Source organism: Oxyura jamaicensis, chromosome 1 (assembly GCF_011077185.1).
Source record: "Oxyura jamaicensis isolate SHBP4307 breed ruddy duck chromosome 1, BPBGC_Ojam_1.0, whole genome shotgun sequence".
In the NCBI taxonomy this organism is placed as follows: domain Eukaryota; kingdom Metazoa; phylum Chordata; class Aves; order Anseriformes; family Anatidae; genus Oxyura; species Oxyura jamaicensis.
Genome location: NC_048893.1, coordinates 176,256,049 through 176,273,417, shown reverse-complemented (window position 1 = coordinate 176,273,417; position 17,369 = coordinate 176,256,049). Strand labels below are relative to the sequence as shown.

Sequence of the window (17,369 nt, the reverse complement as noted above, 5' to 3'; positions counted from 1 at the left end):
GTTGTTGTCTGTAGCGTAGAGCTGTGAATAGCTGCCACAGGTGAGCCCTAAATTAAGCTCTGTAACGCTGGTCCACAGTGGGGGCTGAGTTTAGCTTCCTCAAGCAAGTGTTGTGATGCACAGAATTATTTTTAATAACATGGAACTTTGGCTGGACTCAGCTCTAAGGAAGAGGGGGGACAGGAAGTGAAATCTCACCCTGAGCTGGTGACCTCTTCATAAATATACGCTCGCTTCTCACCTGTTCCGGGGCTCTGCTGAGGTCTGTGAGGATGGATTTCAACATCCTGCAGTGCTGATGGTGCCTGGTAAAGCCTTTTCCTTTCCTTTCCTGATGCGTGTTAGACAGCTGGGGAGGGGAAGCCACTTGCAGTTCCCTCTGCATAGATGTGGCACTCTCTGTAGAGTAGCTGCTGAGGGAGAAAAATGAAGCATTAACAGTTCCTTTAATTGCATTTTGCTGTATTTGTGTGCTTGGTAATAGCTGGTAGTGCCTTTTTTTTTTTTTTTTTTTTTTTTTTTTTTTTTTTAATTGGATGGACTTGCTCTTGTCACTTTAGCCCTTGAAAAAATGCTTTAGGCTAATGCATTTCTACAGCGGGACTGAAGTTTTGCTTAGAGCATACTGGAGATTTTTCCCCCCAGCCCCGTGTTATGTGAAAAAGTATTCTGATCCTGGTGTTACAGTACACAGCCAGGCAGGAAACAGCAGCAACTTTGGCTCCTCTGGGCAGGACTCCTTCTGCTGAAAGATCCCGTGCGCTAGTGTGTTGGTTTTGTTATTATCTTGTAACAACAAACCATTGTTGGGCTCCCTTATTTGCATTCTCAGCAGGAAGGCAAGGTGAATAATTTAATTCCAGCAGCCTCTGCCACGTGATTGGACCCGTCAAAGATGCCTCCCGTCCACCGAAAGACTTCGGAGGGGAATGGAAACTTACAGGAGCGATGTGAAATTGTTGCATCTCTTCCTTTAACCCCAGAGAAATCTCTCGGCGGGGCTATATACGTGTTCTTCTGCTTTACACGCATTCCTCTGACGTGGAGGGAGGGAAGGGACAGGGGGGTGGTGAGCCCGTGAGAAAGGCGAGCCAGGGAGTGGGAAGCAGGGGAGGGCAGTGGGAAAAATGCACACCCAGACACGGAGCTAGTCGGACCAGAAGCAGAACTGCCCCTGGCACACGAAAGAGTCCGGCTGCAGGGAAAGGGGAGTGGAAATTTACAGCTGCTTTGAGTGCGCGTGTGTGTGTGCGTGTGCATGCTCGGGCGTTCATTTCTGCTAACGCTTTTCCAGAGGGTAACACTTGCTCCGCAGGAGAGGCTGAATTCTGGAATCTGCTTTCTCTGCCACGTGTCAGCGAGAAGGAAAAGCTGCCATTAAATGGGAGATAACTGAAAAGCACCTCTGGCTGGCCGCGCTGGCAGAGAGCTGTCTTCAGCACCTCGCCATGGAGCTGCGCTTCGCCGCTTAGGCACGCCTGGCGGTCTCTGCACGCAGTAAGTATCGGCCGAGATTATCTCCTTTGAATTACATAAAGTTAAGTAATTTGACAGAACTTTTTTTTTTTTTTCTAGTTAGCAATAGCCTTTCCCTAATAACACGGCTCATTTATTTATTCTCTATAGTTACGCTGTTAGCTTTTTATAGCTTTGTAAACTGTGTTACCAGGAGTGGCTTTTTAAAGAAGGCAATCCTAAACAATACGCCTTCTGTTACATAAGGCGCTGGCTCTGTGACCAAACACTCTGTGTCCATGGAATATCTCTGGAAATGGGTTTATTTACAGTGCGGTTTCCAAAAATAAAATATCTGCAATATATCATTTCTCTTGCTCCTCTCTGCCGACTGCCTGCAGCTGCGGACTTGCTCTTGAGATGCAGAGGAATGAGAGCACAGCCACTGGCATAAGGAACTCAGGAGCTGCTAGGGATGAATGTAAGATGAGCGTGTGTGTGAATTGTCACAAGAAACTGCATATGTAAATCATCTATCTCGCTATTTATAGTCAGTGGGTCTTCTCAACCCGAAATTCTAATCCCGTGAAAGGGGCAATTCCTCAGGTCTGTATTCAGGCAGAACTTTCACTGAGCTTAAGGGAAGTTTTTCTGAACAGAGACTCTTTCATGGACTAGTTTTAGCAGAAAAGTGAAATTACCACTATAAAGAATTATTTTAATAATAATTCTTGCTCAAGTCATGGTCAAGTTAATGCTGTTTAGAGAGGTAACACAGTTACTGAGCAAAAAGAAAACTGGTATTAATGTTCCTCACTAATGGATTTACAGGAAGTCCTATTCCCTCTTGGCTGCTGCCTATGTTCTTTAAATTATATTACCATTTTCCATTATTTCTACAGTTATTATTAATACTAGAAATGGAAATTTAACTTGGTTTCCCTTTCACTTAAGTAATTGAAAAGCTGTTAAGGGCTGTTATCTTAGAATTGTATGTACTTCAGAGACGTTAGTTAAGAGATGTCTTTCTGCACATCTGAGCTTGTGGGAGTTTTTTCTATGGATTACAGTTAGGCATAGACTTGAATTCTTAATTTTTTAGCTTTGAAAGACTCCCACGTTGATAAATGGCAATAGGGATCCCAAATATTCTCTTCATCAATCCTGTCAAACTTAGTGGCTGTAAAATCTGCTGCTTTCTTATCTTTCTAGTTTTATTAAATATAAAGTAATAACCTGCTACTTCTGGGTAGTTTGTTAGCATCAGTGGGAGAGTCTGTGTGATACAAAAATGATTGATGCAGGTATGAGTATGGTACTACAGGATGCAATTTTTGCATGACTTTAGTCTGAATGTTACCTAAGATTGCTGTGTGCAAGCACTGTTTTATAATAAATATTTTATAACGATAGCTATATTAGCACAGGATTTGCTGCACTAAAAGGATGCTAGATAGCAAAGTCAAGCACTCAGAAATTTCCTAACTTTAATTCTGGCACTTCTCTGTACCAGTGTAGTCTGTTCTCTCTAACCTACTCAGGGTACTTTCACAAGTTTCAGTCTTGATTTATATAATCACACGTTTACACCTTCTTTCCCATCATATCTTTCTGGGTTTGGTTGATGAGCATCTGAGCTGTAGTGTCTGCTTCAGCACTTCAGCAGAGGCCCTTCTTCTCTGGCCTCCTTCCCATCTTGTGCCCCTCTTTCCCATCTTGTCCCAGTAGGTCTGTTTGTAAGACCATGTGGAGAACTGGACTGGAAACCAGTTCTGACCTTTTTCTCCCACAAGGCTATTCTCTTGTTCACCTGGATCTCTTCCCTGACCTGGCTTACCACATGGCCCAGCAAACAACTCTACCAGTCCGGCAGAGGTTGTGTTGTAGGGGTGTGAATAGATCTGGAGCAGGATGGCACTGTCATGGAACAAAGGGCTGCTCATGAAGCTGTGGTTTCAGTGACCTGAGAGCTATTCAACATTTGAAAGACTATATATTTTTGTTTTGTTCTGTTCTTTATTGAGCGGGCATTCAATTGAAAAAACAATTATTAATTTCATCAAGTGCTTCTATAGAACTACACCACACCACCTGAGTCGAGCATCACTGTGGGTGCCTTCAGTTTCATAATAGTATCATGTAGTTGTTCAATAGTATTATTATTATTATTATAATTCTTACTCTATAGAGGTAGGCAGATTAAGGGCAGAACTGCCTAATGATTTTTAGGTCTGATCTTCAGGATGCTTACCACCTGTTAAAAGAGGTATTCGTGGGGAAAGCAGTAAGCATTACCGCAAAGTTTTTTTATGTTCCAGGTAAAGTTTCAGCCAATATCTGCCTTTGTGCCAGGTGCTTTCAAGACTGGGAATGCAACAAGTAGCCAACAGCAAGGCTTATTATGAGTAAATTCCTGAGGTTTTGGAATAATTTTGTTGCCAAGCAGAGACAGCACTCATTCAGCCTAACACAAAACTGTCCTCTCTTTTCATCTGTCCGACTTTTGTCTGATTTGCAATGTACCTTTCAAAATCTGCAACTTGTTGAGGGTTTTCAAGAGAAGTTACCTGTGTAGCCCTGATTCCTTCTGCCTGCCAAATGAAACGTGGATTGTGTGAGGGGACTGCGCTGGGAGGACAGCTCAGACTTGTCCAGGTGATCAAAAAGTCTTCTGTTTCCTGCTTTGAGTTCTTGACTCTGTAATTGCCACAGCCTCCCCAAATATTGCGGGAGGGAGAAATGAAGAGGGAATAAAGCATCTCTTTCACTATATAGAAACTGATTGGGCAAAATTATGAAGAAAGTCTGCTGATTCATGCCCAAAATACATGAGGGTTTAGGCACACTGAAGTGAATGGAAAATGAAGCCTCTTTTTCCACAGAAGAAAGTCTCACTCAGTGCGAGTTACTGAAATATTTTTATTCTGATAAATAAGTTAGGAACTAAGGAAGGTTAGGAAGGTTAGGAACTAAGAAAAGACAGATGTCTGATACTTAAGGGAAGGGAAATTATTCTCTCATTCATTTTTGAATAGCAAATTGCTTGTCTGGAGGAACATCTGAGAAGAATGCACTAACGGGATCACATGCTCTCCTTCTTGCCTTTGTGGAGGAGGAAGTGTTTGTTGTTGAGCTACTTAACTGAGTCACTTTGTAGTGGGATTGGCTGATGACTAGAGTGATGGTGCTGTCTGCATTTCTCCCTCATTGCTCTTACAAGCTCAGCTGTGCTGTTATCTTTTAAGAAAGCATATGATAAAGAGCAAAGAATTCAGGGAGAGTGCCTATAAACAGAACTAGACCTATTAGTGTGCTTTATAGTTGTATTGAAGAGCTCAAATTGCAGTGATTTTATTTTCCACTGCATTCCTTTTATGAGCAGATAAATTGGCAGAAGAGAAATTTTGAAGACTGATAAAGCATAGGCTTTGGTGTCAGATGATCTAGGTTTCATTCCTGGCAAAGCCACTGATTTTTAATTTTTATGTTTTAAATGTGGTCTTTTTTAAGTCATGTGATCCTTCTGTGCTTCAGCTTCTCCCTTTGCAGAGGGGGGAGAGTAACAGTATGTATACAGCAGTTTTGGAATTGTGTTTTCAGTCTTAATTAAATGTTTGCAGAGTTGGAGGCCTCTGAGGGAAGGCATGCTCTGACTATAAAGGGATGTTATGTTATCTGTGACAGGCTACTGAATATCTTAGAGCTCACTTCTTGTAAACCTTGTATACCTCTGGATTCAATTTACTACTTTAGTCTGTGTGAAATACACTTTTGCTTTTATCAGAATTGAACAGATACAGCTAAACATGTAGAAAGTGTTGCTTTAAAATTGTCCTCTGGTGTTTCTGTCGTGGAAAGTATTTTTATAAAGGTAAGTCTTGTAAAAAGTGTTGGATTCCACTGCACTGGAGGCTGAATTGCTCGGTTTATACTGATGGCAACAGCAGACTTTGGAAACCACAATTCCTTGTTCAGTGCTGCCAGGACATTTCCCCTGTGAATGGGAGAGACAACTTTGGAGGCTGTGAGAGTCAGGCCGGTGAGATACAGCTGTTTCTTTCCTTTGCCTCATAAGCCTCTTGCAAGAGTACTGGTGAAATAACATCATCCCAGCTAATGCTTCAGAAGTTGGCTGGTCCCTGGTAGGAATTCAGAAGTGACTACAATGCATTTCTGATGTTATAAAAACATATGGTGTTGAAAACATTTTCCATCGAATGGTTATTCCTAGAAAGTAGGAAAGAAAGGGGCTCATTCAACTCTGTCCCTTGCCAGACAACAATGTCAAAAACTTATGAACAGATGCTCTGTGGTCTGCCTGTTAGAGCAAGTTATTTCAAAATCTCAGAGCTCCGATGGTTAGAAAACTTTACATTTTTAGCTTACATTTATTCATTGGCAGATTACAGCCACTTGCTTGTGCACAAATAACGTGTTACTATTTTAACTGAAATAACTTCTTGAGCTTGCCTGTATTTTCCTTCTAGGTTTACTCTGTTGATTTTGTTTGACTCCGGGTGTTCAGTTTTGTGTACATTATTCTGTATGAAGTTTCATCAAGACTTTGTACAAAGACATGAAGGCCTTTGTTTTTCTACTGGAAATTACTTCCTTAATTCATTGCAGATTTGTGTTTGTCTTTCTTCTGTCTATAAAATACCAGTGTTGTCCCCAGGTGTCTGTCATTTCTTATGGTAGTCCTCATCTTGAAGCAGATACTCTTCTGTCTGTTCTCCTGTTCTGCTTTATCTGATACTTCCTACTCTTGTTTTTTATCCCATTTTATTATGTCAGTCTATCAGTTTATTATTTATGACATTTATTATGTCAGGCTATCCTGTTTTGTGGACAATGATATTCCAGTCTTCTTTGGTATTGATGATGTCTTCATATTTTGAGTCGTCACAGTTTGTTGGTAGGGTCTCAGTTCCAATGCTTCTCTAAAAAAAGTTCCATACCTGAATTACAGTTGCCTTCTCAGAGGATCAATCTCCATTTACATGGTAATTTTCTTTCTAGTTTTTCCTATTATGTTCATTTCAGTAAATTTCTATGTCAGGTGTATGGGGTCTACTGTATTTTCTTTGTCTAAAAATATACTTTATTAATAACAGATTGTAGTATGAGCTACTTCTAGTAAGCCTGTATTGCATTCTTTTCAGTTCTCATTTATCTTTGTATTTCAATTATTTTTAGACTGGTTTCTTGAAGAAACAAAGCTTTGCATGGTCACAATGTCTGTCTCTCATTCTAATTCCCTTCCCATTGCCACTTTTGAACTTACTGGCCAGTTTCAAGCAACTTTGACAGAGGGGTAGATGCCTTGAAAATACTGAGTTCCAAAAAAAAATATCCCAAAATGACAATAAGTGATGAAGGGAATAGGGAATTTAAACCAGATTAGTACATCTACTGAAGAGGAAAGCTTCCAACTGAAGTCTGGAGAACAGAGAGTTGGTATAAAGAAGAGAACAGGGCAGAAGTGCTGCAGCTGCAGGAACAGCTTTAACCCAAGCTAATGTAATGCTTTCTTAGATGCTGGAGAATCCACTCATGAGAAACAAATCTGGAGGTAAGGAGTCCTTGTTTTGCCTTGTGCCCTGTGGAATAGCCAGCCTAAGACTAAGTTGTACAGCTTCCAAATGTCAGCATAGCACTTACCAGCACTTGCTTCTGTCTGTAATTGTGAATAGCATGAGCTGCTAAGACGTTCCTACATGGAAAAGCCAAAGGGACTTGAATCTGACTGTAACCTGCAGCTGCCAGTGTTCTCTGAAGTGACAGAGCATCTCTTGCAGATGCTGATATGGATTAAAAACCATGTCCTGAAAAGGGGTAAATCCAAGGCGGTTCTTTGCACTTCTGGGACTCCTAATGGCCGTAATTCCCCTTTTTTCTCTGTATCTTCCTCCACTTGCAAGCAGTGGATGCTTTGCTTTGTATGTAAGACTGATAAATGAAGTGAAGCAGAGACTTGGCTCTGCTTAGTGGAGGGATGAACTAAACAGTCTCTTGAGTCCCTTCCTGCCAAATTATCAGAAACTTTGCTGTTGTGATTAGGACAGTGGTAGGCTATGGGGTGAATAGAAATGATCATTTATCACTGAGCAGTGCTGTGGTGACTCAATAGTCAGATGAAATATACAGAGGAAAAGTGCTAGCCTGGCTACTGGGGTGTTTTGGCAACATTAGTGATTATTTAAATACACTGGACTCTAGACAGCTATGTAAGTTACTTTTTTTTGGGGGGGGGGGCAACATTATTGTAATTAATAGCCAACACCAGTTAGAAAAGTGGACTTCATTTTCTTAAATCTCAGAACATTTAGGTCATGACTGCCTGAATTTAAAAAAAATCAAAATATCCCCCCCTTTGCTTTTCGTTGTGTGTAGACCTGTCAGAGGGGAAGATGAAAGGATGTCTTAAGCAATCTGAATAAACCTACCACACCTTGGTGATTATTTTTTTCCTAAAATGCAGCATACCATAGAAAGCTCCTGCCCTCCAAATGTGTCTCTTACATCTTCATATCCTCATCTCTTGTCTTCATGGGTAATAAAAACATGCAGATTTAGGCCCTTTTGTAACTTTGTAATGAAGAACGAATCTGACTGCGGAATGTGTGAGGTTATAGGGTGCTTGGCACTTGCTAGCAGCTTACAGACAAATTTATTGTATAATACTGCCTTTGCCTATAAGTATGAACTAAGCTAACTGGTGAGAGGCCCATTCTTTTCCGGTGCTTGTGTGTAGCTGAACATGCCCAAATGAGTTAGTCACGAGTATACCCAGCCTTCAGTCTTGCACGTTGGCAAGTTGAGGTGCGACTCTGCTCTGTTGCTAATCGGATGCTGCTGCCAAAAATCACAGTTTTCAGCTCCATGGGAGCAGCGCTAAGCACTCATGTTGACTCCTTAGTTGAGATCTCAGCCAAGTATTGAAGGTTATGTAGCCAAAACTGCAAAAATAAAAATTAGTTTGAACCAAACCATGAGTTTGAAAATGGAAATCTGAAGGAGGAGAGCTTTCAGAACTTGAACGTGAAAATATTTCTGTGAAACTAGCCTAGCAACAACTGAGAAGCTATATACAAATTCATGTACTCTTGACATTATTAAGGAACTTTTGGTATAAAGATGATATTTAAAAATATTTCCTTCGTGTCATAGAAACTGTTCTTGTAAAGATAATCTGCAAATATTTTGAAATGTTTTTAATAAGATGTTAGGACAGAATGTGTATAGTTTTATTTTTCTTTAATAATCCTCTGTGGTTTGAATTTTATACTTGACTGTTTTATGTGATTGCTATTTATATTTGTAATAGAATGTATATGTAATCTAAGTACTAGTTCCATAGGAATTTTGGGATTAAGAAAATATGGATGTATGGCACAAGTGGGATCATACTTCATGTTAGACTCTGAGTTTTTTGGTAGTAACAACAGAGCACAAGAGGATCGTGTTCATTTGGGACTACTGGAAAGTCATTAAGTCATTGCACAGTACTGTTTTTTTAAAAGTATATATCATATATTGTACTAATTGAATTCTCTCCTTTAAAACTGCTTGGATAAAGCTTTTTTATTGTAAGAGTTGAAATAGAACAAGGAAATGGAAGTGATTGGTGTATATATTTGTGCTTTCACAGCTAATCTTGCAAATGTGTGAGAGAAGGGTTGGTGACAATGTTTGTCTTTTGTTGTGGAAAGAGATGAAAATATGAGCTTATTTTGGCTTTTTTTTTTTTTTTTTTTTTCCCTCCTCTCTTCTTCATGTTGTACAAGCTGAAATGCAGAATAGGGATGGCTCTCCCCGTAAAGTATTACTGGCCTAACCAGAGCATATTCCCATCCATAGTCTGCCTGCTGACTTCAGTAGATCTTTGTATCAGACTCCAAGCAAGAGCCGTGGGAGTTTACCACTTAATGCTTTGTAGGATCATAAGCTAAGCTACTTGGTTTCTTTCATGTATAAATACAGTGATTTACTATTTGCCTTTCCAAACATCCAGAGGAGGAATGCTTTAAATTAAACAAGCAAACATATTTTCATTGAAATGCTCGGTCTTTCATTTAAATGTCATGAAAACGTGTCCATGTTTGGGCCTGATCCTCTCTTTCTGATTTAATTCAGGCAATGTTTTACATAAGTGAGATCAGACCCATGGGTAATGATGGATTCTTGAAGTTTGCCAGACTTAGGGAGTAGCCTAAACTGCTTCATATCGAGAACCTTTAGACCAAAAAAAGAAAATCAGCTGAAGAAGGAGTGATTGCTGATAAGCTGGGGCCTTTTTGCAACACTTTAAACAAAGGATGTTTTTAGTGTGCTGGAGTCTAAAGTTAGTTACAGTGCATCACAGTAAACTGGTAAAGCTTAAAAGAAACCATTATCAGATATCTAGGAGTCTGCCAGATATTCGTTGTCCAAAATACATTGGACATATGCATTCAGACTCAAAGGAGCACTGTACTGTAGGTCTGAGGCTTTAGGAAGCATCCAGCTCCTGCACAGGTGCTGAATAGTTGCTTTCCACATGCTAGTGGTGGCTGTTGAATTCCCAATGAACCTGCAATGACTGTGTCTGAGGCCTCTTGCCTACTTAGTTGAAGCAAAATATAGTGACAGAGGTATAACCTTTTCTTGTTCATGATGTTTGTGTATTTTTATTGCATTTTTGTATAAACCTTAAAAGCTATTTTTGTTTCTCATTTGGTTTAAGGCAGTCCTCTTCTATACTGAAAGAAGAAATCCAGGTGAAGAAAAAACATGCCTTTGTTTAGTAAATCGCACAAAAATCCTGCTGAGATTGTGAAAATTCTGAAAGAAAACATGGCCATATTGGAAAAACAAGAAAAAAAAACAGACAAGGTATGAGGTAATGTTGTAGATGACTGATAAGGGTTTTATGCTGGGGAAACTGCACAATAAAGGGAATGAAATTGTTTTCGCTCGTTGCCCTGATTCTGCAAGCACTTCCACGTGTAAGTAGCTTTATGTTTGAACAGTTCTACTGAAATCACTGAGCTTTTGCATAAGTAGAGGACAACAGATCTGGGGGTCAAAAAGAAAACGTTGAGATCCAGGAGCCTTATCTAAAAAGACCTACTACTTTCAATAGCAATGCATCTACTAAAACAGCACAGAGGACTATTTGAAAACTATTATACTATTAATCGTTATAGCAGGATAACGAATGAGACTGCCAATTAATGTGTAGGTACCCCCAGAGCAAAACTTACTTCTGATGAGCATTGTTCACATAAAGCATCAAGCCTGTATGTATTTAGGTATATATGAGGTCTCACTGTATCAGTGCTTCCTAAATGTGCTCAGCTTCTTTGTATTCTAATTATAGTGCTAGATTTTTGCTAATATTACTGCTGTCCTTTAACTCTGTGTCCTTTACACACCTGAGTTACACCTGAGTTACGTTTACTACTCTACTACTCAATGACCAGTTAAGAAGGCACACCCCACCACAGAAAATGATTTTAATTAATAACAAGCTACTTTTGGGTTAGAACTGAGTGACAGGGGAGCAGAAGTAGCTGACAACTTACATTAGCACAGTTCTTATGCAGCTGATGTTTGTGTTTGCATGTTGTTCTCCCACCTTGTGCAGGAGTTTGTATTAGAATGAGCCAAAACTACAAGGTAAGTGCAGTTGCCTTTGCATCCGAAGTGAAATTCTCTGGAAACTTTTAGGTTCAAAGCAAGTAGCTCGGAGCGTGTTAATTATGTAACATCAGTCACGTGGATTTCAGTGAGGCCTCTGGTATTTGATGTCTCATGCTGAAATACCTTCGGTTAACTGAAAAAGCACTAAGAGAATTTGACTCCGAACTAAAATAAATAAATAAATCGGCAGTGTCTGTCCTCCCCTTCTGAATTCATTCTTCAGAACCTGATTAAAGACGACATTCAAAGCAGAAGCTCTAGACTCAGGTTTCTTTTTGATTTGCTTTGCAGTATGACCCCTCTGAATTGTGGTTTTGAGCTGCGTTTTGGTGTTTTTTGTTTGTTTGTTTGTTTTTTTGGATGTTAGTGACAAAGTATGAGAAATGCAGACTGCTTAGAAAATGGAGAACTCAGTGTAATTTTTTCATTAAGCTCGTAACAGCTGGTGTATGTTTTCCTCACAAAGTGAAAGATATGGGAGATTTCCCATAGCTGTTTAGGATGGAGACAGCTTGTGAATTTACTAATGATGCTTATTCTACATTTGATTGAATGGGATGCAAACAGGCCATTTAAAATATCTAAAAATCCTAATCTGGCAGACTCTCCTGAACTGTGAATTCCGTGAATTATATTCATCTGAACAATCCTGTATAATTAACACTTTGGCAGCCAGCTTAACTGACGAGTCCATGCTGTCTTTGAGGGAGCATTCTGCTTTCCTTGCACAGCCCAGTTGTCTCACCTACTGGTTGTGCCTGGCTGGCATTCGTGTCAGCAGCAGAGGGGTCAGGATCAGGGAAATGGTCAGCCTGGTGACTCTGTCCACACATACATCATTTTTCTCTAGGTTGACAGAGAAGGAGGTTAGATTTTCAGTGTTCTCTGACATGGTTTATTATTATTGTATAGAGGCTGTTAACATCATAAATGAGATAAATGTGAGTGACTGGGGGAGAGGAGGGGGGGGACAAGGTGTTACTTCAGCTTCAAGACATAAAGTCAAGAAAGCAGCCCTGTTTTGGATGGTGTTTACACATATGCTTATATAGCTTGTTGAATCAACCTTGCGCTCCAATGCAGAAGAAGCACAAAGGGCCTTTCTCCCTTTGGAGGAGAAGATCAGAGGTTCATCAGTAATGCTACCATTCATGTGAAGCATTGCAATGAGCTGCTCTGAAATGCATCCTACTTGCTAAGGAAGGTAGCCTGATTAATGGTTCTGAGTTCAGGAGGGTAAATCATAAGGAAATATTTTCAGTACTGTGACAATGACAAATGTAAAAAAATGTTAGGGAAAATAATTCTTGTTAAAACAGTCACTATAATGGCTGTTACTAGACATACAGGGTTTGTGGGCTCAGTAGTCCTGTGTGTGGACTTGGAGTTGGAGAAGAAAAGATGGTGGTGGCACCTTCGATGGTGCACGTTTTCAAAATCTACTCACTCAGACTGTGCCAATGGATAACATGTTGTTTTGTCATGATTATAGAAATTTTAATCTAAACAAGAGCAAAGTATAGTACTGCACTCTGTGCTGTGCAGAGGCTTGTAAGATGTTGAAATTTCTCTCTGATTTATGTTCCAAGGGGAGAGTCTTAAACATTGCTAAAAGGACCCAGAGTTCTGTCTCCTTCCTGATATCCAAAAGCTGCCCAAAGGTTTTTGGACCCTCTGGGCCTATGAACAAATAAATTTGTTGGGGGTCAGGGCTCTCCCATTTTTTCAGATTTCTGAGAAAACTGGAGAGGTGCCATTGTGCCTCATCATAAAATTGAGGTTCCCAGGACTTGCAGGAATGCCACTCCACAGCATCCCTGACGTTGCTTGCTTGCAAAACTGCTTCCAACTAGAACTTGCCTCAGATACTTAAACAAGATGTATCCTGTGACAGTTCAGTTGTTATGTTAGTACAGCAAATGTGGCATGTGGGCTGAGACAGCTAAAAGCTGCTAATAAACTTAGAACTGACAGAGAAGAGCGGCAAGACCTAAGTAACTGCAAGCCTGGAGGAGAACTTCCCCATTCCCTTTCCCGAGCTGAGAATCTTAAGTATGAGGTGAAAATGCCATGGGCTGGGTCCGTACAAGGCTGACAGTTCAAATAAAGCCTCGTGCTACTTTAAGCAGGAGCCATCTGTGCTCCAGAGGGGCTATTTTTAAATAATGCAGAAATGATCGGTCCTCCCAAGGTATGCAGTGCTCAGGTAGAAGGAGCCTGTCAGCAAATTGGTGAAGACCTTTGAGTAATGGGAAGAGGGGGGAAGATACAACTTGATAGACAGGGTGAAAGGAAGCCACTTGTAAGTGTAAAGGCAATTATACGCCTTTTCCGAGATACATTTCCACGTATATACATAATATACAGAAGTTTGCCCTCTTTCTTAGTGATGGTTATTGTTAGTCATAGAATAGGGCCCATTCAGGCTTTGACTGAACTATTGACTGGACTAGCATCTGTCTCCTTAGATAAGAATTGAATTTGACCCAGTTCTTCCACATATTTTTTTTAATCCATTGATGTGTGCAGAGTTGCCATAATGCTCTTTAAACATTCCCAGCTGAAAAGTAGGCCAAGTTGGAATGTTCCTTCCTTAGTTTTTATTTTATGGGTGTTTTATTTTTGTTTGCTTGCATGTGTGTTTAAAGCTTTGCCATTTTCTAGGCTGCATTCTGAAAGCTGACAGCACAGGTTGAGAAGTGCTACCACGCGTGGTTCCTCTTCCTGTGAAGTGGTCTTTCTAACACCTTATTTTTTCTTTAATTTTTTAATAGCATCTACTTTATAGAAGTTATTGCAGCAATGGAAAAGCAAGAGTAACAATTACAGGATTAAGTAGGCTAAAACAGCTGAAAAGCATAGTAAAGCCTTCCTTGTCAAGCATCCTCCTTTTCCAACATCTGCAATAAACGAGGTATTCCTGTGACATGTACAGATGTTGACATCACGTTCGGACTTTGAAGAACAATTAATTATATGTTATTACAGAATTGTGCAAGTCTCATGAAAAGTTAATCTCACTCATGTAGAACCAAACTTGTTAGTATTTAATGATAAATATCCATTCTGGAGTTAACTACAAATGCAAGGAAATATTGAACAACCTAGGAAAGGAAGCCTTCAGGGTTTAGACCTTGTACCTCTTCCCACTTTCTGGCACAGACTGCTGTATCAGAAGATGTGCATAAACAGGGAGCACAGAAGAGAAACCCTGACAGCAGCACAGAAGTCAGCAGATTTTTAGATCCTGAGGAAAGACAGCATGTGACGCGCCGGTCACATAGTTAATACATTACTGTGAATGCTATTGTGTATTTTGTTGATGGGTGTTATAAAATTACATTAATGGAGCGGATGCTTGACCCATCTCACAAAAGGAGGGGTGACATCTCATCTCCTTGAAGCCTCGTGTTCAGCCACTGAGTATGGTCGGTGTAAAGCCGTTCAGGTTGCACACACTGTGTCCCCAAGGCATGTCCCTGAAAACATCACGCTCTCACTGCTAACCAAACACGCTGGGGTGTGGCACCCCTGACTCAGTGCCATCCGTGGTGCCTACAGGTTTGGTAACATTTTCTGAACCCACGCTTCAACAAAAGCCTTCCAAGTGTCACATGCTTTTAATTCAGGATAGGAAGCGGATCTGGGGTTGGTTGAAACTTGGCCTAGGCTTCTGTGTGCTTGGCCCTAACCTGTCTGGGCTTGGCCTAGTTGTCCTGAAAGATTTGCAGTTTTTGGTATAGCTGGTTGAAGCCTTGGGATTGTCATGGACCCTAAAACCCCACAAGTTAGAGCTCATCCAGGGCTCCACATTGAGTGTTTTTCTGAGCCACAGGCTGCAGCATCTTTAATTGGTATTCAGAAATGCAGTGAAGCTAGATGTAAAGTAATTCAAAACATCTAGTTTCTTCCCCTTTCCCTTACATTTTTCTAACAAGACTGCCTGTTCAGGTCAGTGTAATCTGACCTCCATTTCATCTCCATGTACTGTAACACATTCACTGCTCTTCAGAAGGGCCAGGAGAGCAGCATTTTAATACAGCTACAGTTAAGAGTCTTTAAAATTTCCATAACATTTTTTTAATCAATAAATCCTGCTGTCTTATTTAGGACCAATGAAGCCATTACCAGAGCATTTTATTCTTCCTCCTGCACTGGTAGGGCAAAGGGGAAGCTGTGTGTAAGATGAGGTGCATGCAGAGGACAGGATGTGCATTTGCATGGAAGAGCGATTGGATGACTATCACAAATGCTAATACCAGTGGACTCGATTCTGCAGCTGCCAAAATCACTTGCAAAATTGCCTTTGACTTCATTGCTGTACACTGAAACAAAGAAAATAAGATAAGAAGGGCTTGGTGCCCCTTCCTTCTAACTCTGCACAAAATTCACATGCCCTGGGACTTTGTGGCATGTTTTGTGTTTCAGCCTCCCCATTCTGCCAAGGCCTGTTATTGCTCTTAGAGGTGGGGGGAACTCCAGATACTATCAGGCTCTAGTGCTGAGAGCTTAACGCTTGTCTCTTCCGTTTTCTTTTTCATTTCTAAGTACCTTACAACCTTTAGTTCTGCCTTAAGTGCAGGATTAACAATGGGAAAAAATTGATGCCCAGGTGGGGCGACCCTATCTCTTTCAGGCAATCACATTGCCTCTTAGAACTTTAATTATTGTGCCTGCTTTACTAGGTTGTCCTTGCCAGCCTTCTTGAGTAATAGGCCATAATATTTTGCTAAATGTCAGAATTCAGCTTCCTGATCCAAAACATTCTGCTGAAGTCCCCAGTTTGTTCCTGTATATTCTTTTAGCATGAAATTACATCAAGAGTAAGTCAGTTGGGATGTTCCTGAAGACACTGAATTCAAATTCTGCTAATGGCTCTTCTCAGGAGTTCTTACGCTTGCATTTAGAGAGAGTTGTGTTGGCACTATTAAGAGGAAAAATTGGTTTCGTTCACACAATGAGAATGTTTATAAACAGCTAAAGGAGACAAAACCAAACCAAGGAGCTTTATGCCTTTGGTTCCAATGTATGGCATGGGTTACTGGAAGCTCACTGAATCACACATTGGAGTATTTTGCATCGCACTGGCAGCTGTCTCTGTATGTTACTGAGTGCTGCTTTATAAGACAGCAACTGTTTAGAAAGGCATTTTTGCCCCGGAAATATGCTAAGTATATAAATAGAAGCAGTAAGATCCTACTTGCCAGGTTCTTATGGTCAATTGAGAATTTCCTGATCTCTGTGCAGATGCCAAATGTCAGACGTCCTGTATTTTTCTAAAGCATATTTAGCATCTGAGTTTGAAAAGATAGAAAAAGTTCATATGGTCTTTTTTTTTTTTTTTCCCCCCTCACTGTTATGGTGGTCATTAATGTTACATTGGGTCCCTATAAGAATAGGCCATTCTGACCTGTAACGTATGTACATATGTGTGAAACCTGTGACCTGTCTGTAAAGCAGGTAATGCAGAGACAACCCACTGAAAGCCTTGGAAGTTGCATTTCAGGTAGAGAAGCAGCTCAGACTGTCGATTAATTCAAGGCCTGATACTTTTTCCCCTTATGGTTTTTGTATTCTTCCTTGAAGGGGAGTAAAAAGATGCAGTGAATCTACATTCACAGAAGGGTTTGGGTTGGAAGGGACCTTAAAGATCACCTATTCCAACCCCCTGCCATAGGCAGGGACACCTCACACCAGACCAGGTTGCCCAAAGCCCCATCCAGCCTGGCCTTGAGCACCTCCAGGGATGGGGCATCCACAGCTCCTCTGGGCAACCTGTGCCGGTGCCTCACCACTCTCAGAGTAAAGGATTTCTTCTAAATGTTTAATCTAAACCCTAACCTCTTTTTGTTTAAAGCCATAACTGCTTGTCCTCTCACTCCACTCCCTGACAGAGTCCCTCCCCAGCTTTCCTGTAGGCCGCCTTAAGGTTCTGGAAGGCTGCTATAAGGTCTTCTTGGAGCTTTCTCTTCTCCAGACTGAACAACCCCAACTCCCTCAGCCTGTCTTCATAGGAGAGGTGCTCTAGACCTCTGGTCATCTTCGTGGCACTCCTCTGGACTCATTCTAATGCTTCTATGTTCTTCTTGTGCTGGGGGCCCCAGAGCTGAACAAAGCACTCCAGGTGGGGTCTCACAAGAGCAGATTAGAGGGGGACAATCACTTCCCTCACCCTGCTGGCCATGCTGCTTTTGATGCAGCCCAAGATACGGTTGGTTTCTGGGCTGCAA

General features: G+C 40.9%; 1 protein-coding gene across 3 annotated transcripts in view; it reads left to right on the top strand.

The window, feature by feature from the left end:
* The first annotated feature begins 1,099 nt into the window (after positions 1-1,099).
* The window catches only part of CAB39L (calcium binding protein 39 like), a 47,198-nt gene continuing 30,928 nt past the window's right edge, over positions 1,100-17,369 (top strand). The window contains exons 1-2 of one of the 3 annotated variants that reach the window (XM_035323161.1): positions 1,100-1,497; positions 10,181-10,329. In XM_035323161.1, the coding sequence (XP_035179052.1) occupies positions 10,228-10,329 (102 nt within the window). In that variant the 5' untranslated portion in view covers positions 1,100-1,497; positions 10,181-10,227. Of the gene's footprint in view, positions 1,498-10,173; positions 10,330-17,369 lie in introns of all 3 variants that reach the window. The other 2 variants (XM_035323166.1, XM_035323173.1) reach the window with 2 other exon arrangements.